This window comes from Mesoplodon bidens (assembly GCF_964165515.1).
Source record: "Mesoplodon bidens genome assembly, chromosome: 12".
NCBI classification, from domain to species: Eukaryota; Metazoa; Chordata; class Mammalia; order Artiodactyla; family Ziphiidae; genus Mesoplodon; species Mesoplodon bidens.
In genome coordinates, this window is record NC_138168.1 from 26,877,225 (window position 1) to 26,897,885 (window position 20,661).

Sequence of the window (20,661 nt, forward strand, 5' to 3'; positions counted from 1 at the left end):
GTGTGGCCTTGAAAGTGCTTTCACCGTCTGGACCCCCTTGGGTTTTTTTTAAGGGAGGCGAACCCTGAAACTAGGAGTAGGGAGTCTGGAGGAGAAGGGTGTGGACCTGAGCCAGGGATTGAAGGTTTCCACCAGCGCACAGGTCTGTACTCTGTGATTAAACATCTCTGCCAGCTGAGCACTCTAAGGCCCCTAGGCAGGTGGAGACACCCCCAGTGACCACTGGTCCAAGGCGCGCCGGCCACCTACATTGTCTCAGTGAATTCCGGCAGCTCCCCGTTCTCACGTTGAGAAGACGGAGCACAGAGAGGTCAGATCACTTGCCTGAAGATCCCCAGCTAGCTGCTGCTGGGCTCCTCTGGGCCTGTGGGGTCCCACGTGTACTTGGCTGTGTCTGTTCCACCTCTCTGCCCTCGAAGGGGCAGACCACAGCCGCCTTCTGGGGGAAGAGACTCCTGCCCCGTGGTTGGTACCGTGGCTCACAGGTACATCTCAGTTAGGCTTGAATTAAAGTTACGTTTGAATATGACTTGGATACAGTTTGGCCAAGAGAAAATCTGCTGGGCTACATCCAGTGTCCCAAGATAGACAATTCCTGGCACAGGCCTGCTGTCACACATCTCCAGGGGACACCGTTCACATCCTGGTCTGTGTGAGCCGTGCTCCCTGGAGCTGAGCCCTGCACGGCCTGCTCACGCCTACGTGGACGCCCTGGCCCATTACTAAGTGCCTGTTAGTGTTGCTGTCCAAACTGTGAGCTCAAGGTCAGGAATGATGTCCTCCCGTCTCTGGGACCCTAAGCGCCCAGCACAGGATGTAGGAGGCATAGTGGGTGGTCTAGAGGCGCTTGTTTGATGTGAATGCCTGGTCTCCCCCCGCTCGGCTGGAGGCTCCATTAGGTCCGCGCACACCCGTGGTTTGTAACGATGCCTCTTGCTTCCTTCAGGTCTTACGCTTCAGTCGTGGGCGAAGCCTGAGGAAAAAGAGAGAGAGGCTCAAGGAAGAGAGGAGAGCTCAGTCTGTGCCGAGAGATGATGGGGCACAAAGCAAGGTGGGGGGGTAGCCCTCCCGCCCACTTCCAGGGTGGGAAACTGTCTCCCCGCCTCCTCCGGGCCCGTCTGGCGGCTGCCGGGCCCTCCTCTGTCTCTCCTTTCCTCGGGGTCCTTCAAATCTTGTCCGTCTTTCCTTCTGGCCTCTTGTCTTCTCCTCTCCGCGATTTCAGGCCGTGTGCTCTCATGCCGCCCGTCTTTTCCAGCACCCTGTGTGGCTGTATTTGCGAGCCCCGTGCATCCGTGGCCTTGTCGCTTCCATGTGGACAGCACAGCCTCTCTGACACCCCACCCTTCATCATGTAGAGCAGAGGTTTTCAAAATGTGGATCCGCTTGTCACCTGGAGCCTTGGTAGAAATGCAAATTTGGGGGCCTCACCCCAGACCCACTGGATCAGAAACTCTGGGGTAGGGCCCAGCAATCTGTGTTTGAACAAGCCCTCCAGGTGATTCCAATGTGGACTACAGTTGGAGGACCAGTGGCGTAGCTTTTTGCCCCTCCTTCCCCTTAGGGAGTGAACAGAGGCTGTGCTAGCCCATACGGCTCCTCTGTGCAAGTTAGAAAAACATGCCTTCTGGGCAGACCAGCCTAGCACAGGGCACGTATGGTGAATAGAGCCCAAGATGGACTTCAGCTCCCTCAGCCCCACTTAAGCCCTCGGCTAGGTGCCTTTGTGCAGTGAACAGCTTGCACAGCTGTGCCCAGCAGCCCTGGAGTGAACCATGCCTTTCAGCTCTCCCAGGAAGAAGACGACTAGGATATAGAGACAACTTCTGGCACATAAAATTTTATACCAACTATTTGTTTTTCTCTCTGTTTGAAAATCTTACCAATTTCCAGGGTTAAGGCATTGTAACTCGCATTAGGTTCCCGTGTGTGAATTGTACATATTAACTTGTAAAAGTTCTCACAAGGACCAGAAATGTGATTTGGTTTTTTTCCATTTCAGAAGGTTCTCTCTCCTCTGTGAATTGTGAGGGTCCAAGATCAAAGAATGAGTGGCGTTGTCTTTTTGATGAAATGTAAAAGACCAAAAACTCTCTAATGCTGAGGTGTTTTGTGTGTACTGCGTTCCTAAAGTTGCAGAACATAGTTAGACCCAAGGCGATATCTAGTTTGGCACCTAATAAGTGAAAAACCAAACATTCAACTCACCAGGAAAAGCACGGGTGTTCAGTTAAAACCACCAAGCAGTGCTTCCTATGTCTGAAATTTGTCATTTGCTAAAGATTCCCAGGGGTCCTTTAGTGGATGGAGGCTGGGAAATTTTATGCCATTATTGAAAAAGGCTGGGGGATCAAGTAGAAGAGGTTTCTGGGCTTTTTTTTCTCTGTAGGGAAGTGTCTCAGCAGGAGACACCCATAGCAGTGAACAGGCTGTACCCAGAAAAGAAGAGTCCAGAGAAGATTTCCTGTCCGCCTCCCCGGAGCCCAGAGCAAAGGACAACAGGCAGAAGAAGTCAAGGCCCAAGGTCAGGAGGCACGTGAGAGCTGCCAAGAAGGCTGGGAGGGAGGGCTGGCGGAGGGCCCTGGGATAGCATCGTGCCAGATGCTCTCATATCCAGATGCTCTGGATAGCCAGAGCACAGAAATCGGCCCCGGCCGGCTGCGGACACAAGGTAAGCATGCTGGTACATCTCTTTTGACACGTACCTGGCGTAGAACACCGAGAGACTAGCAAGGCGGGCCAGACGGGAGCCGCTGGCTGGGCGTCAGGCTCGCAGATGTCACGGCACTCAGGGTGGCTGTCGCCTTCTCTCCCACAGGCGTCAGCGTTTTCTGACCCCACCCCACCAGCAGACCAGCAGCCTGGACAGCAGAAGAGCTCGCACACTCACAGTCACCCTAAAAAGAGGCCCAGGCATCGCTGTTCACCACCAGCCGCCCCCCACGAGTTCAGAGCGTACCAGCTCTACACGCTGTACCGGGGCAAGGATGGCAAAGTGATGCAGGTACCTGCTGGGCCCTGTCAGGGCAGAACTGTAGGCCGTAAGCGAGGTGTCTGTGTAACCCTGTTGCTGGGGGCTAATGTCCACTTTTGGCGGTGACTACAGAAGGCATGAGCTTTGAAGATCAGCCAGCTGGCCCTCCCCACCTAAACTGTGCAGTACCCTCCTGCCACTTAGGCCTGGAGAGCACAGGGATGTTACAAGGCTCTCTGCACCATCCTTAGGTGACTGCATAGATAATCTTGAGGCCGGATAGTGGATAAAAGCAGCTTGAGGACTGGGACCATATGTTACACTCTCTGAATCTTCTTAACATCTACGGAGCCAAGGCTTGGCCTGTCAGTCCAAAGTTACCACAGGGATGAGTCTCCTCCATCACGTGTGGTCCCCTGGTGGACTGACAGACACATATTTTCAGAAGGAACGAACCACTTGGATTGATGCCTTTTTGTCTTCCCTCTTAGGCACCAATAAACGGCTGTCGATGTGAACCCCTGATCAACAAGCTGGAGAATCAGTTGGAGGCAGCTGTGGAGGAGATCAAAGCAGAGCTGGTGTCCGTTCAGGATAAGATGAACGCGAAGCTGGGGCACATGGAGAATAAGACCCAGCACCAAGTAAGCGGTTGCCATCCTTCTCATGGCATGGTGTCCTGGTAGAAACTGAAATCAGACCTCAGCACACCTTTCTGTTCTGCAGACTCTGCCCTGAGCGTGTCGGGCAGGCTGTCAGGGAAAGAGACCTGTGATTTCTTTTTTTTTCCTAATTTTATTTCTTTATACAGCAGGTTCTTATTCGTTATCCATTTTATACACATCAGTGTATACATGTCAATCCCAATCTCCCAATTCATCCCACCACCATCCCACTCTCCCGCCGCTTTCCCCACTTTGTGTCCATACATTTGTTCTCTACATCTGTGTCTCTGTTTCTGCCCTGCAGACTGGTTCATCTGTACCATTTTTGTACGTTCCACATATATGCGTTAATATACGATATTTATTTTTCTCTTTCTGATTTACTTCACTCTGTATGACAGTCTCTAGATCCATCCACGTCTCTACAAATGACCCAATTTCATTCCTTTTTATGGCTGAGTAATATTCCATTGTATATATGCACCACATCTTCTTTATCCATTCGTCTGTTGATGGGCATCTATGTTGCTTCCATGACCTGGCTATGTAAACAGTGCTGCAGTGAACATTGGGGTGCATGTGTCTTTTTGAATTATGGTTTTCTCTGGGTATATGCCCAGTAGTGGGATTGCTGGGTCGTATGGTAGTTCTATTTTTAGTTTTTTAAGGAACCTCCATACTGTTCTCCATAGTGGCTGTATCCATTTACATTCCCACCAACAGTGCAAGAGGGTTCCCTTTTCTCCACACCCTCTCCAGCATTTATTGTTTGTAAATTTTTTGAGGATGGCCATTCTGACTGGTGTGAGGTGATACCTCATTGTAGTTTGGATTTGCATTTCTCTAATGATGAGTGATGTTGAGCATCCTTTCATGTGTTTGTTGGCAGTCTGTACATCTTCTTTGGAGAAATATCTATTTAGGTCTTCTGCCCATTTTTGGATCAGGTTGAGCTGCTTGTATATTTTGGAGATTAATCCATTGTCAGTTGTTTTGTTTGCAAATATTTTCTCCCATTCTGAGGGTTGTCTTTTCATCTTGTTTGTAGTTTCCTTTGCTGTGCAAAAGCTTTTAAGTTTCTTAGGTCCCATTTGTTTATTTTTGTTTTTATTTCCATTACTCTAGGAGGTGGGTCAAAAAGGATCTTGCAGTGACTTATGTCATGGAGTGTTCTGCCTATGTTTTCCTCTAAGAATTTTATAGTATCTGACCTTACATTTAGGTCTTTAATCCATTTTGAGTTTATTTTTGTGTATGGTGTTAGGGAGTGTTTTAATTTCATTCTTTTACATGTAGCTGTCCAGTTTTCCCAGCACCACTTATTGAAGAGACTGTCTTCTCTCCATTGTATATCCTTGCCTCCCTTGTCATAGGTTAGTTGACCACAGGTGCGTGGGTTTATCTCTGTGCTTTCTAACCTGTTCCATTGATCTATATTTCTGTTTCTGTGCCAGTACCATATTGTCTTGATTACTGTATCTTTGTAGTATAGTCTGAAGTCAGGGAGTCTGATTCCTCCAGCTCCATTTTTTTCCCTCGAGAACGCTTTGGCTATTCAGGGTGTTTTGTGTCTCCATACAAATTTTAAGATTTTTGTCCTAGTTCTGTAAAAAATGCCATTGGTAATTTGATAGGGATTGCATTGAATCTGTAGATTGCTTTGGGTAGTATAGTCATTTTCATAATACTGATTCTTCCAATCCAGAACATGGTATATCTCTCCATGAGTTTGTATCATCTTTAATTCCTTTCATCAGTGTCTTATAGTTTTCTGCATACAGGTATTTTGTCTCCCTAGATAGGTTTATTCCTAGGTATTTTATTCTTTTTGTTGCAGTGGTAAATGGGAGTGTTTCCTTAATTTCTTTTTCAGACTTTTCATCATTGGTGTATAGAAATGCAAGAGATTTCTGTGCATTAATTTTGTATCCTGCAACTTTACCAAATTCATTGATTAGCTCTAGTAGTTTTCTGATGGCATCTTTAGGATTCTTTAGGTGTAGTATCATGTCATCTGCAAACAGTGACAGGTTTACTTCTCCTTTTCCAATTTGGATTCCTTTTATTTCTTTTTTTTCTCTGATTGCTATGGCTAGGACTTCCAAAACTATGTTGAATAATAGTGGTGAGAGTGGACATCCTTGTCTTGTTCCTGATCTTGGAGGAAATGCTTTCAGTTTTTCACCTTTGAGAATGATGTTTGCTGTGGGTTTGTCGTATATGGCCTGTATTATGTTGAGGTAGGTTCCCTCTATACCCACTTTCTGGAGAGTTTTTTACATAAATGGGTGTTGAATTTTGTCAGAAGCTGTTTCTGCATCTATTGAGATGATCATATGGTTTTTCTTCTTCAATTTGTTAATATGGTGTATCACATTGATTGATTTGTGTATACTGAAGAATCCTTGCATCCCTGGGATAAATCCCACTTCATCATGGTGTATGATCCTTTTAACGGGTTGTTGGATTCTGTTTGCTAGTATTTTGTTGAAGATTTTTGCATCCGTATTCGTGAATGATATTGGTTTGTAATTTTCTTTTTTTGTAGTATCTTTGTCTGGTTTTGGTATCAGGGTGATGGTGGCCTCATAGAATGAGTTTGGGAGTGTTCCTTCCTCTGCACATTTTTGGAAGAGTTTGAGAAGGATAGGTGTTAGCTCTTCTCTAAATGTTTGATAGAATTCACCTGTGAAGCCATCTGGTCCTGGACTTTTGTTTGTTGGAAAATTTTTAATCACAGTTTCAATTTCATTACTTGTAATTGGTCTGTTCATATTTTCTCTTTCTTCCTGGTTCAGTCTTGGAAGGTTATACCTTTCTAAGAATTTGTCCATTTCTTCCAGGTTGTCCATTTTATTGGTGTAGAGTTGCTTGTAGCAGTCTCTTAGGATGCTTTGTATTTGTGCGGTGTCTTTTGTAACTGCTCCTTTTTCATTTCTAATTTTATTGATTTGAGTCCTCTCCCTCTTTTTCTTGATGAGTATGGCTAGTAATGGTTTATCAATTTTGTTTATCTTCTCAAAGAACCAGCTTTTAGTTTTATTGATCTTTGCTATTGTTTTCTTTGTTTCTATTTCATTTATTTCTGATCTGATCTTTATGATTTCTTTCCTTCTGCTAACTTTGGGTTTTGTTTGTTCTTCTTTCTCTAGTTCCTTTTGGTGTAAGTTTAGATTGTTTATTTGAGATTTTTCTTGTTTTTTGATGTAGGCTTATACTGCTATAAACGTCCCTCTTAGAACTGCTTTTGTTTCATCCCATAGGTTTTGGATCATCGTGTTTTCATTGTCATTTGTCTCTAGGTATTTTTTTAATTTCTTCTTTGATTTCTTCAGTGATCCGTTGGTTATTTAGTAACGTATTGTTTAGTGTCCATGTGTTTGTGTTTTTTTATGTTTTTGTCTCTGTAATTGATACTAATCTCACAACGTTGTGGTCAGAAAAGATGCTTGATATGATTTCAATTTTCTTAAATTTACTGAGGCTTGATTTATGACCCAAGATGTGATCTATCCTGGAGAATATTCCGTGCGCACTTGAGAAGAAAGTGTAATCTGCTGTCTTTGGACGGAATGTCCTATAAATATCAATTAAATCTATCTGGTCTATTGTGTCATTTAAAGCTTGTGTTTCCTTATTAATTTTCTGTTTGGATGATCTGTCCATTGGTGTAAGTGAGGTGTTCAAGTCCCCCACTATTATTGTGTTACTGTCAATTTCCTCTTTTATAGCTGTTAGCAGTTGCCTTATGTATTGAGGTGCTCCTATGTTGGGTGCATATATATTTGTAACTGTTATATCTTCTTCTTGGATTGATCCCTTGATCATTATGTCGTGTCCTTCCTTGTTTCTTGTAACATTCTTTATTTTAAAGTCTATTTTATCTGATATGAGTATCGCTACTCCAGCTTTCGATTTCCATTTGCATGGAATATCTTTTTCCATCCCCTCGCTTTCAGTCTGTATGTGTCCCTAGGTCTGAGGGGGTCTCATGTAGATAGCACATATATGGGTCTTGTTTTTGTATCCATTCAGCAAGCCTGTGTCTTTTGGTTGGAGCATTTAATCCATTCACGTTTAAGGTAAGTATCGCTATGTATGTTCCTATTCCCATTTTCTTAATTGTTTTGGGTTTGTTATTTTAGGTCCTTTTCTTCTCTTGTGTTTCCCACTTAGAGAAGTTCCTTTAGCATTTGTTGTAAAGCTGGTTTGGTGGTGCTGAATTCTCTTAGCTTTTGCTTGTGTGTAACGCTTTCGATTTCTCCGTTGAATCTGAATGAGATCCTTTCTGGATAAAGTAATCTTGGTTGTAGGTTCTTCCCTTTCATCACTTGAAATATGTCATGCCACTACCTTCAGGCTTGTAGAGTTTCTGCTGAGAAATCAGCTGTTAACCTTATGGGAGTTCCCTTGTATGTTGTCATTTTTCCCTTGCTGCTTTCAGTAATTTTTCTTTGTCTTTAATTTTTGCCCGTTTGGTTACTATGTGTCTCGGTGTGTTTCTCCTTGGGTTTATCCTGTATGGGACTCTCTGCACTTCCTGGATTTGGGTGGCTATTTCCTTCCCCACGTTAGGTAAGTTTTTGACTATAATCTCTTCAAATGTTTTCTAGGGTCCTTTCTCTCTCTCTCTCTCCTCCTTCTGGGACCCCTATAATGTGAATGTTGTGTTAAATGTTGTCCCGGAGGTCCCTTAGGCTGTCTTCATTTTTTTTCATTCTTTTTTCTTTATTCTGTTCTGCAGCCGTGAATTCCACCATTCTGTCTTCCAGGTCACTTATCTGTTCTTCTCCCTCAGTTATTCTGCTATTGATTCCTTCTAGTGTATTTTTCATTTCAGTTATTGTACTGTTCAACTCTGTTAAACTTTTCTTGTATCTTCTTGATCTTTGCCTCCATTCTTTTTCTGAGGTCCTGGATCATCTTTACTATCATTATTCTGAATTCTTTTTCTGGAAGGTTGCCCATCTCCACTTCATTTAGTTGTTTTTCTGGGGTTTTATCTTGTTCCTTCATCTAGTACATAGCCCTCTGCCTTTTCATCTTGTCTATCTTTCTGTGAATGTGGTTTTTGTTTCACAGGCTGCAGGATTGTAGTTCTTCTTGCTTCTGTCTGCCGTCTGGTGGATGAGGCTATCTAAGAGGCTTGTGCAAGTTTCCTGATGGGAGGGACTGGTGATGGGTAGAGCTGGGTGTTGCTCTGGTGGGCAGAGCTCAGTAAAACTTTAATCCACTTGTCTGCTGATGGGTGGGGCTGGGTTCCCTCCCTGTTGGTTGTTTGGCCTGAGGCAACCCAACACTGGAGCCTACCTGGGCTCTTTGGTGGGGCTAATGGCGGACTCTGGGAGGGCTTACGCCAAGGAGTACTTCCCAGAACTTCTGCTGCCAGTGTACTTGTCCCCGCAGTTAGCCACACCTACCCCCCGCCTCTGCAGGAGACCCTCCAACACTAGCTGGTTAGGTCTGGTTCAGTCTCTTATGGGGTCACTGCTCCTTCCCCTGGGTCCTGATGTGCACACTACTTTGTGTGTGCCCTCCAAGAGTGGAGTCTCTGTTTCCCGCCAGTCTTGTCGAAGTCCTGCAATCAAATCCTGCTAGCTTTCACAGTCTGATTCTCTAGGAATTCCTCCTCCCATTGCCAGACCCCCTGGTTGGGAAGCCTGACATGGGGCTCAGAACCTTCACTCCAGTGGGTGGACTTCTGTGGTGTAAGCGTTCTCCAGTTAGTGAGTCACCCACCCAGCAGTTATGGGATTTGATATTATTATGATTGCGCCCCTCCTACCGTCTCATTGTGGCTTCTCCTTTGTCGTTGGATGTGGGGTATCTTTTTGGTAAGTGCCAGTGTTTTCCTGTTGATGATTGTTCAGCAGTTAGTTGTGATTCTGGTGCTCTTGCAAGAGGGAGTGAGAGCATGTCCTTCTACTCCGCCATCTTCCAGATGATGTGTGATTCCTTTAAAGGCATTGACTTAACATTTTTTAGGAGCATGTTTAAATTGCTTCTGATTATAAAAATAACATACCCATTATGGAGCATTTTTTAAAAATATGAAAACTAGGAAGGAAAATAAAATCACCTATAAGCCCACTATGAAGAGAAAGCACTATTAATGTTTGGGTTTTTTTCCTTCCAGTCTTTTTATGTCTGTGTGCTTCACACCCGTTTCCCACTGTACACTAAAGTAATATAACCATGTCTGTCTTGTTTTATTTTGCCAACTTTATTTTGGAAGTTGGCATATATACAGAAAACTCGAAATGATAGCTTAATGAATGCTTGTTCACTCTTCACCTAGGTTCAACCAGTCGTTACTATGTTGCCACGTTTGCTTTGTCTCTCTCACACACTTTTTGTTCTTTTGCTGAACTGTTTGAGATTTAGCTGTAGACTGTCCTGACCCCTCACCTCTAAGTACTCCAGAGCACATTGACTAAGAATGAGGATTTTGTCCTTCCTAACACAGTACCATTTTCACATCTGAGGAAATTAACACTAATTGCATAATATCCATCCATATTCAGATTTTCTTATTTCTCCCCAAATATTTGTTTTTCTTGTTTTTCTTTTTTTTTTTTTTTTTTTTTTTTACTATTGGCTGTGTCTTCATTGCTGTGCACAGGCTTTCTCTAGTTGTGGCGAGCAGGGGTTACTCTTCGTTGCGGTGTGCAGGCTTCTCATTACGGTGGCTTCTCTTGTTGCGGAGCATGGGCTCTAGAGCGCAGGCTCAGCAGTTGTGGTGCACAGGCTTAGTTGATCCACAGCATGTGGGATCTTCCCAGACCAGGGCTCGAACCCGTGTCCCCCGCATTGGCAGGCAGATTCTTTTGGTTTTTTTTTTTTACATCTTTATTGGAGTGTAATTGCTTTACAATGGTGTGTTACTTTCTGCTTTATAACAAAGTGAATCAGTTATACATATACATATGTTCCCATATCTCTTCCCTCTTGCATCTCCCTCCCTTTGACCCTCCCTATCCCATCCCTCTAGGTGGTCACAAACCACTGAGCTGATCTCCCTGTGCTATGCGGCTGGTTCCCACTAGCTATCTGTTTTACGTTTGGTAGTATATATATGTCCATGCCACTCTCTCCCTTTGTCACAGCTTACCTTTCCCCCAGCCCATATCCTCAAGTCCATTCTCTAGTAGGTCTGTGTCTTTATTCCCGTCTTACCCCTAGGTTCTTCATGACCATTTTTTTTCTTATATTCCATATATATGTATTAGCATACAGTGTTTGTTTTTCTGATTTCACTCTGTATGAAAGACTGTAGGTCCATCCACCTCACCAGAAATAACTCAATTTCGTTTCTTTTTATGGCTGAGTAATATTCCATTGTATGTATGTGCCACATCTTCTATATCCATTCATCTGTTGATGGACACTTAGGTTGTCTCCATCTCCTGGCTATTGTAAATAGAGCTGCAGTGAAATTTTGGTACATGACTCTTTTTGAATTATGGTTTTCTCAGGGTATAGCCCCAGTAGTGGGATTGCTGGGTTGTATGGTAATTCTATTTTTGTGTGTGTGTGTGTGTGGTACGCGGGCCTCTCACTGTTGTGGCCTCTCCCGTTGTGGAGAATAGGCTCCAGATGCCCAGGCTCAGCGACCATGGCTTACAGGGCCAGACGCTCTGCGGCACGTGGGATCCTCCCGGACCGGGACACGAACCCGTGTCCCCGTCATCAGCAGGCAGACTCTCAACCACTGCGCCACCAGGGAAGCCCTATTTTTTGTTTTTTAAGGAACCTCCATACTCTTCTCCATATTGGCTGTATCAATTTACATTCCCACCAACAGTGCAAGAGTGTTCCCTTTTCTCCACACCCTCTCCAGCATTTATTGTTTCTAGATTTTTTGATGATGGCCATTCTGACTGGTGTGAGATGATATCTCATTGTAGTTTTGATTTGCATTTCTCTAATGATTAATGATGTTGATTAATGATGTTGAGCATTCTTTCATGTGTTTGTTGGCAATCTGTATATCTTGTTTGGAGAAATGTCTATTTAGGTTTTCTGCCCATTTTTGGATTAGGTTGTTTATTTTTTTGTTATTGAGCTGCATGAGCTGCTTGTAAATTTTGGAGATTAATCCTTTGTCAGTTGCTTCATTTGCAAATATTTTCACCCATTATGAGGGTTGTCTTTTGGTCTTGTTTATGGTTTCCTTTGCTGTGCAAAAGCTTTGAAGTTTCTTTAGGTCCCATTTGTTGATTTTTGTTTTTATGTCCATTTCTCTAAGAGGTGGGTCAAAAAGGATCTTGCTGTGATGTATGTCATAGAGTGTTCTGCCTATGTTTTCCTCTAAGAGTTTAATAGTGTCTGCCATTACATTTAGGTCTTTATTCCATTTTGAGTTTATTTTTGTGTATGGTGTTAGGGAGTGTTCTAATTTCATACTTTTATATGTAGCTGTCCCAGTTTTCCCAGCACCACTTATTGAAGAGGCTGTCTTTTCTCCACTGTATATTCTTGCCTCCTTTATCAAAGGTAAGGTGACCATATGTGTGTGGGTTTATCTCTGTGCTTTCTATCCTGTTCCATTGATCTATCTTTCTGTTTTTGTGCCAGTACCATGCTGTCTTGATTACTGTAGCTTTGTAGTATAGTCTGAAGTCAGAGAGCCTGATTCCTCCAGCTCCATTTTTTGCTCTCAAGATAGCTTTGGCTATTCGAGGTCTTTTGTTTTTCCATACAAATTATGAGATTTCTTGTTCTAGTTCTGTGGAAAATGTCAGTGGTAGTTTGATAGGGAATGCATTGAATCTGTAGATTGCTTTGGGTAGTAGAGTCATTTTCACAATGTTGATTCTTCCAATTCAAGAACATGGTATATCTTGCCATCTACTTGTATCATCTTTAATTTCTTTCATCAGTGTCTTATAATTTTCTGCATACAGGTCTTTTGTCTCCTTAGGTATGTTTATTCCTAGATATTTTATTCTTTTTGTTGCAATGGTAAATGGGAGTGTTTTCTTGATTTCACTTTCAGATTTTTCATCATTAGTGTATAGGAATGTGAGAGATTTCTGTGCAATAATTTTGTATCTTGCTATTTTACCAACTTCATTGATTAACTCTAGTAGTTTTCTGGTAGCATCTTTAGGATTCTCTATGTATAGTATCATTCATCTGCAAACAGTGACAGCATTACTTCTTCGTTTCCGATTTGGATTCCTTTTATTTCCTTTTCTTCTCTGATTGCTGTGGCTAAAACTTCCAAAACTATGTTGAATAAGAGTGGTGAGAGTGGGCAGCCTTGTCTTGTTCCTGATCTTAGTGGAAATGCTTTCAGTTTTACACAATTGAGGATGATGTTGGCTGTGGGTTTGTCATATATGGCTTTTATTATGTTGAGGAAAGATCCCTCTATGCCTACTTTCTGCAGGGTTTTTTTCATAAATGAGTGTTGAATTTTGTCAAAAGCTTCCTCTGCATCTATTGACATGATCATATGGTTTTTCTCCTTCAGTTTGTTAATATGGTGTATCACGTTGATTGATTTGCGTATATTGCAGAATCCTTGCATTCCTGGAATAAACCCCACTTGATCATGGTGTATGATCCTTGTAATGTGCTGTTGGATTCTGTTTGCTAGTATTTGGTTGAGGATTTTTGCATCTATGTTCATCAGTGATACTGGCCTGTAGTTTTCTTTCTTTGTGACATCCTTGTCTGGTTTTGGTATCAGGGTGATGGTGGCCTCGTAGAATGAGTTTGGGAGTGTTCCTTCCTCTGCTATATTTTGGAAGAATTTGAGAAGGATAGGTGTTAGCTCTTCTCCAAATGTTTGATAGAGTTCACCTGTGAAGCCATCTGGTCCTGGTCTTTTGTTTGTTGGAAGATTTTTTTTTTTTTTTTCTTTTTGCGGTATGCGGGCCTCTCACTGTTGTGGCCCCTCCCGTTGCGGAGCACAGGCTCCGGACGCGCAGGCCCAGAGGCCATGGCTCACGGGCCCAGCCGCTCCGCGGCATATGGGATCCTCCCAGACCGGGGCACGAACCCGTATCCCCTGCATCGGCAGGCGGACTCTCAACCACTGCGCCACCAGGGAGGCCCTGTTGGAAGATTTTTAATCAGAGTATCAATTTCAGTACTTGTGATTGGTCTGTTCATATTTTCTATTTCTTCCTGATTCAGTCTCGTCAGGTTGTGCATTTCTAAGAATTTGTCCATTTCTTCCAGGTTGTCCATTTTATTGGCATAGAGTTCCTTGTAGTAATCTCTCCTGATCCTTTGTATTTCTGCATTAACAGTTGTTAGTTCTCCTTTTTCATTTCTAATTCTATTGATTTGCGTCTTCTCCCTTTTTTCTTGATGAGTCTGGCTAATGGTTTGTCAATTTTGTTTATCTTCTGAAAGAACCAGCTTTTAGTTTTATTGATCTTTGCTCTTGTTTCCTTCATTTCTTTTTCATTTATTTCTGATCTGATCTTTATGATTTCTTTCCTTCTGCTAACATTTGGGTGTTTTTGTTCTTCTTTCTCTAATTGCTTTAGGTGCAAGGTTAGATTGGTTTTTTGAGTTGTGCCCTGTTTCGTAAGGTAGGATTGTATTGCTATAAAGTTCCCTCTTAGAACTGCTTTTGCTGCATCCCGTAGGTTTTGGGTCATCGTGTTTTCATTGTCATTTGTTTCTAGGTATTTTTTGATTTCCTCTTTGATTTCTTCAGTGATCTCTTGGTTATTAAGTAGTGTATCGTTTAGCCTCCATGTGTTTGTATTTTTTACAGATCTTTTCCTGTAATTGATATCTAGTCTCATAGCTTTGTGGTTGGAAAAGATACTTGATATGATTTCAATTTTCTTAAATTTACCAAGGCTTGATTTGTGACCCAAGATATGATCTATCCTGGAGAAAGTTCCATGAGCACTTGAGAAAAATGTATATTCTGTTGTTTTTGGATGGAATGTCCTATAAATATCAATTAAGTGCATCTTGTTTAATGTATCATTTAAAGCTTGTATTTCTTATTTATTTTGATTTTGGATGATCTGTCCATTGGTGAAAGTGGGGTGTTAAAGTCCCCTACTATGATTGTGTTACTGTCGATTTCCCCTTTTATGGCTGTTAGTATTTGCCTTATGTATTGAGGTGCTCCTGTGTTGGGTGCATAAATATTTACAATTGTTATATCTTCTTCTTGGATTGACCCCTTTATCATTATGTAGTGTCCTTCTTTGTCTCTTGTAATAGTCTTTATTTTAAAGACTATTTTGTCTGATATGAGAATTCCTCCTCCAGCTTTCTTTTGATTTCCATTTGCATGGAATATCTTTTTCCATGCCCTCACTTTCAGTCTGTATGTGTCTCTAGGTCTGAAGTGGGCCTCTTGTAGACAGCATATATATGGGTCTTGTTTTTGTATCCATTCAGCCAGTCTGTGTCTTTTGGTGGGACCATTTAATCCATTTACGTTTAAGGTAATTATTGATATGTATGTTCCTATTCCCATTTTCTTAATTGTTTTGGGTTTGTTATTGTAGGTCTTTTTCTTCTCTTGTGTTTCTTGCCTAGAGAAGTTACTTTAGCATTTGTTGTAAAGCTGGTTTGGTGGTGCTGAACTCTCTCAGCTTTTGTTTATCTCTAAAGGTTTTAATTTCTCCATCAAATCTGAATGAGATCCTTGCTAGGTAGAGTAATCTTGGTTGTAGGTTTTTCTCCTTCATCACTTTAAATATGTCCTCCACTCCCTTCTGGCTTGCAGAGTTTCTGCTGGAAGATCATCTGTTAACCTTATGGGGATTCCCTTGAGTGTTACTTGTTGTTTTTCCCTTGCTGCTTTTAATGTTTTTTTCTTATTTAATTTTTGATAGTTTAATATGTGTCTTGGTGTGTTTCTCCTTGGATTTATTCTGTATGGGACTCTCTGTGCTTCCTGGACTTGATTAAGTATTTTCTCTCCCATATTAGGGAAGTTTTCAACTATAATCTCTTCAAGTATTTTCTCAGTCCCTTTCTTTTTCTCTTCTTCTTCTGGGACCCCTATAATTCGAATGTTGGTGTGTTTAATGTCCCAGAGGTCTCTGAGACTGTCCTCAATTCTTTTCATTCTTTTTTATTTATTCTGCTCTGCAGTAGTTATTTCCACTATTTTATCTTCCAGGTCACTTACCATTCTTCTGCCTCAGTTATTCTGCTATTGATCCCATCTAGAATATTTTTAATTTCATTTATTGTGTTGTTCATCATTGCTTGTTTCCTCTTCAGTTCTTCTAGTTCCTTGTTAAGTGTTTCTTGCATTTTCTCTATTCTGTTTCCAAGATTTTGGATCATCTTTACTATCATTATTCTGAATTCTTTTTCAGGTAGACTGCCTATTTCCTCTTCATTTATTAGGTCTGGTGGGTTTTTACCTTGCTCCTTCATCAGCTGTGTGTTTTTCTGTCTTCTCATTTTGCTTATCTTACTGTGATTGGGGTCTCCTTTTTGCAGGCTGCAGGTTCATAGTTCCTGTTGTTTCTGGTGTTTGTCCCCAGTGGCTAAGGTTGGTTCAGTGGGTCGTAGGCTTCATGATGGAGGGGACTAGTGCCTGTGTTCTGGTGGATGAGGCTGGATCTTGTCTTTCTGGTGGGCAGGTCCATGTCTGGTGATGTGTTTTGGGGTGTCTGGCCTTATTATGATTTTAGGCAGCCTCTCTGCTAATGGATGGGGCTGTTTTCCTGTCTTGCTAGTTGTTTGGCTTAGGGTGTCCAGCACTGTAGCTTGCTGGTTGTTGAGTGAAGCTGGGTGCTGGTGTTGAGATGGAGATCTCTGGGAGATTTTCGCTGTTTGATATTACATGGAGCTGGGAGGTCTCTTGTGGACCAGTGTCCTGCAGTTGGCTCTCCCACCTCAGTGGCACAACACTGACTCCTGGCTGGAGCACCAAGGACCTTTCATCCATATGGCTCAGAATAAAAGGTGGAAAAAATAGAAAGAAAGAGGATAAAATAAAATAGAGTTAAATAAAGTTATTAAAATAAAAGAAATTATTAAGAAAAAAATTTTTTAGAGTTAAAAAAAAAAAACAGGCAGACAGACCTTTAGGACAAACGGTGAAAGTAAAGCTGTACAGGCAAAATCTCACAGAGAAGCATACACATACACACTCACAAAAAGAGAAAAAGGGGAAAAAATAATGTATCTTGTTCCCAAAGTCTACCTCTGCAATTTGGGATGATTCGTTGTCTGTTCAGGTATTCCACAGTTGCAGGGTACATCAAGTTGATTGTGGAGCTTTAATCTGCTGTTCCTGAGGCTGCTGGGAGAAATTTACCTTTCTCTCCTTTGTTCGCACAGCTCCCGGGGTTCAGTTTTGGATTTGGACCCGCCTCTGCGTCTTGGTCGCTTGAGGGCGTCTGTTCTTCACTCAGACGGGGTTAAAGGAGCTGCTGATTCGGGGGCTCTGGCTCACTGAGGCCGCGGGGGAGGGAGGGGTACGGATGTGGGGAGAGCCTGCGGAGGCAGAGGCCAGCATGACATTGCACCAGCCTGAGGCGCGCCGTGCGTTCTCCCGGGGAAGTTGTCCCTGGATCCCGGGACCCTGGCAGTGGCGGGCTGCACAGGCTCCAGGGAGGGGAGGTGTGGAGAGTGACCTGTGCTCGCACACAGGCTTCTTGGTGGTGGCAGCAGCAGCCTTAGCGTCTCATGCCCGTCTCTGGGGTCCGTGCTGTTAGCCGCGGCTCGCGCCCGTCTCTGGAGCTCCTTTAAGTGGCACTCTTAATCCCCTCTCCTCGCGCACCAGGAAACAAAGAGGGAAGAAAAAGTCTCTTGCCTCTTTGGCAGCTCCAGACTCCTTCCCGGTCTCCCTCCCGGCTAGCCGTGGCGCACTAGCCCCCTTCAGGCTGTGTTCATGCCGCCAACCCCAGTCCTCTCCCTGCGCTCCGACCGAAGCCCGGGCCTCAGCTCGCAGGCCCCGCCCACCCCAGCGGGCGAGCAGACAAGCCTCTCGGGCTGGTGAGTGCCGATCAGCACTGATCCTCTGTGCGGGAATCTCTCCGCTTTGCTCTCCGCACCCCTGTGGCTGCGCTCTCTTCTGCAGCTCCGAAGCTTCCCCCCCGCTGTCTCCGCCCACGAACGGGCTTCTAGTGTGTGGAAACCTTTCCTCGTCACAGCTCCCTCCCACTGGTGCAGGTCCTGTCCCTATTCTTTTGTCTGTTTTTTGTTTTTTCTTTTGCCCTACCCAGGTACGTGGGGAGTTTCTTCCCTTTTGGGAGGTCTGAGGTCTCTGCCAGCATTCAGTGGGTGTCCTATAGGAGCAGTTCCACGTATAGATGTATTTATTTATTTATTTTTTTTACATGTTCATTTGAGTACGGTTGCTTCACAATGGTGTGCCCCGTAACAAAGTGAATCAGTTATACACACACACACGATCCCACATCTCCTCTCTGCCGCATCTTCCCTTCTCCCACCCTCCCCATCCCACCCATCCAGGTGGTCACAAAGCACCGAGCTGATCTCCCTGTGCTATGCGGCTGCTTCCCACTAGCTATCTATTTTACATTTGGTAGTGTATATATGTCCATGCCACTCTCTCACTTTGTCACAGGTTACCCTTCCCCCTCCCCATATCCTCAAGTTCATTCTCTAGTAGGTCTGTGACTTTATTACCGTCTTACCCCTAGGTTCTTCATGATATTTTTTTCCCCTTGGATTCCATATATATGTGTTAGCATACGGTATTTGTCTTTCTCTTTCTGACTTACTTCACTCTGCATGACAGACTCTAGGTCCATCCACCTCACCACAGTCAACTCAATTTTGTTTCTTTTTATGGCTGAGCAACATTCCATCGTATACATGCACCACATCTTCCTTATCCATTCATCCGATGATGGACACTTAGGTTGTCTCCATCTCCTGGCTATTGTAAATAGATCTGCAATGAACATTGTGGTACATGACTCTTTTTGAACTATGGTTTTCTCAGGGTATATGCCCAGCAGTGGGATTGCTGGGTCATATGGTAGTTCTGTTTGTAGTTTTTTAAGGAACCTCCATACCGTTCTCCACAGTGGCTGTACCAATTCACATTCCCACCAGCAGTGCAAGAGGGTTCCCTTTTCTCCACACCCTCTCCAGCATTCATTGTTTCCAGATTTTTTGATGATGGCCATTCTGGCTGGTGTGAGATGATATCTCATTGTAGTTTTGATTTGCATTTCCCTAATATTTAATGATGTTGAGCATTCTTTCATATGTTTGTTGGCAATCTGTACATCTTCCTTGGAGAAATGCCTACCTAGGTTTTCTGCCCATCTTTGGATTGGGCTGTTTGCTCCTTTGTTTTTGAGCTGCAGGAGCTGGCCGTAAATCTTGGAGATTAATTATTTGTCAGTTGCTTCGTTTGCAAATATTTTCTCCCATTCTGAGGGTTGTCTTTTGGTCTTGTTTATGGTTTCCTTTGCTGTGCAAAAGCTCCGAAGTTTCATTAGGTCCCATTTTTTTATTTTTGTTTCTATTTCCATTTCTCTAGGAGGTGAGTCAAAAAGGACCCCGCTGTGATTTATGTCATAGTGTTCTGCCCATGTTCTCCTCTAAGAGCTCGATAGTTTCTGGCCTTATATTTAGGTCTTCAATCCATTCTGAACTTATTTTTGTGTATGATGTTAGGGAGTGTTCTAATCTCATCCTTTTACATGTAGCTGTCCAGTTTTCCCAGCACCACTTATTGAAGAGGCTGTCCTTTCTCCACTGTATATTCCTGCCTCCTTTATCAAAGATAAGGTGACCATAAGTGCTTGGGTTTATCTCTGGGCTTTCTATCCTGTTCCGCTGATCCATATCTCTGTTTTTGTGCCAGTACCATACTGTCCTGACCACTACAGCTCCGCAGTATAGTCTGAAGTCAGGGAGCCTGATTCCTCCAGCTCCGTTTTTCATTCTCAAGATTGCTTTGGCTATTCGGGGTCCCTTGTGTTTCCATACAAATTGTGAAATTTTTTGTTCGAGTTCTGTGAAAAATGCCAGTGGTAGTTTGATAGGGATTGCACCGAATCCGCAGATTGCCCTGGGCAGCAGAGTCATTTTCACAATGTTGATTCTTCCAATCCAGGAACATGGCATATCTCTCCATCTATTTGTATCATCTTTAATTTCTTTCATCAGTGTCCTACAATTTTCTGCATACAGGTCTTTTGTCTTTATAGGTAGGTTTATTCCTAGATATTTTATTCTTTTTGTTGCAATGATAAATGGGAGTGTTTTCTTGATTTCCCTTTCAGATTTTTCATCATTAGTGTATAGGAATGCGAGAGATTTCTGTGCAATAATTTTGTATCCTGCTACTTTACCAACTTCATTGATTAGCTCTAGTAGTTTTCTGGTAGCATCTTTAGGATTCTCTATGTATAGTATCATTCATCTGCAAACAGTGACAGCATTACTTCTTCATTTCCGATTTGGATTCCTTTTATTTCCTTTTCTTCTCTGATTGCTGTGGCTAAAACTTCCAAAACTATGTTGAATAAGAGTGGTGAGAGTGGGCAACCTTGTCTTGTTCCTGATCTTAGTTGAAATGCTTTCAGTTTTTCACCATTGAGGATGATGTTGGCTGTGGGTTTGTCATAGAAGGCCTTTATTAGGTTGAGGAAAGTTCCCTCTATGCCTACTTTCTGCAGGATTTTTATCATAAGTGGGTGTTGAATTTTGTCAAAACCTTTCTCTGCATCTATTGAGATGATCATATGGTTTTTCTCCTTCAATTTGTTAATATGGTGTATCACGTTGATTGATTTGCGTATATTGCAGAATCCTTGCATTCCTGGAATAAACCCCACTTGATCATGGTGTATGATCCTTGTAATGTGCTGTTGGATTCTGTTTGCTAGTATTTGGTTGAGGATTTTTGCATCTATGTTCATCAGTGATACTGGCCTGTAGTTTTCTTTCTTTGTGACATCCTTGTCTGGTTTTGGTATCAGGGTGATGGTGGCCTCGTAGAATGAGTTTGGGAGTGTTCCTTCCTCTGCTATATTTTGGAAGAATTTGAGAAGGATAGGTGTTAGCTCTTCTCCAAATGTTTGATAGAAGCCA

The 20,661-nt window shown here is 43.0% G+C and overlaps 1 protein-coding gene across 4 annotated transcripts in view; it reads left to right on the forward strand.

Moving 5' to 3' along the window:
• ANKRD6 (ankyrin repeat domain 6) overlaps nt 1-20,661 on the forward strand; it is a 213,628-nt gene that overhangs the window by 178,000 nt on the left and 14,967 nt on the right. For 2 of the 4 annotated variants that reach the window (XM_081250564.1, XM_081250563.1), the window contains 4 exons: nt 947-1,051; nt 2,387-2,521; nt 2,816-3,001; nt 3,463-3,615. In XM_081250564.1, coding sequence (XP_081106690.1) covers nt 947-1,051; nt 2,387-2,521; nt 2,816-3,001; nt 3,463-3,615 — 579 coding nt within the window. The remainder of the gene's footprint in view (nt 1-946; nt 1,052-2,386; nt 2,522-2,815; nt 3,002-3,462; nt 3,616-20,661) is intronic. The other 2 variants (XM_081250566.1, XM_081250565.1) reach the window with 1 other exon arrangement.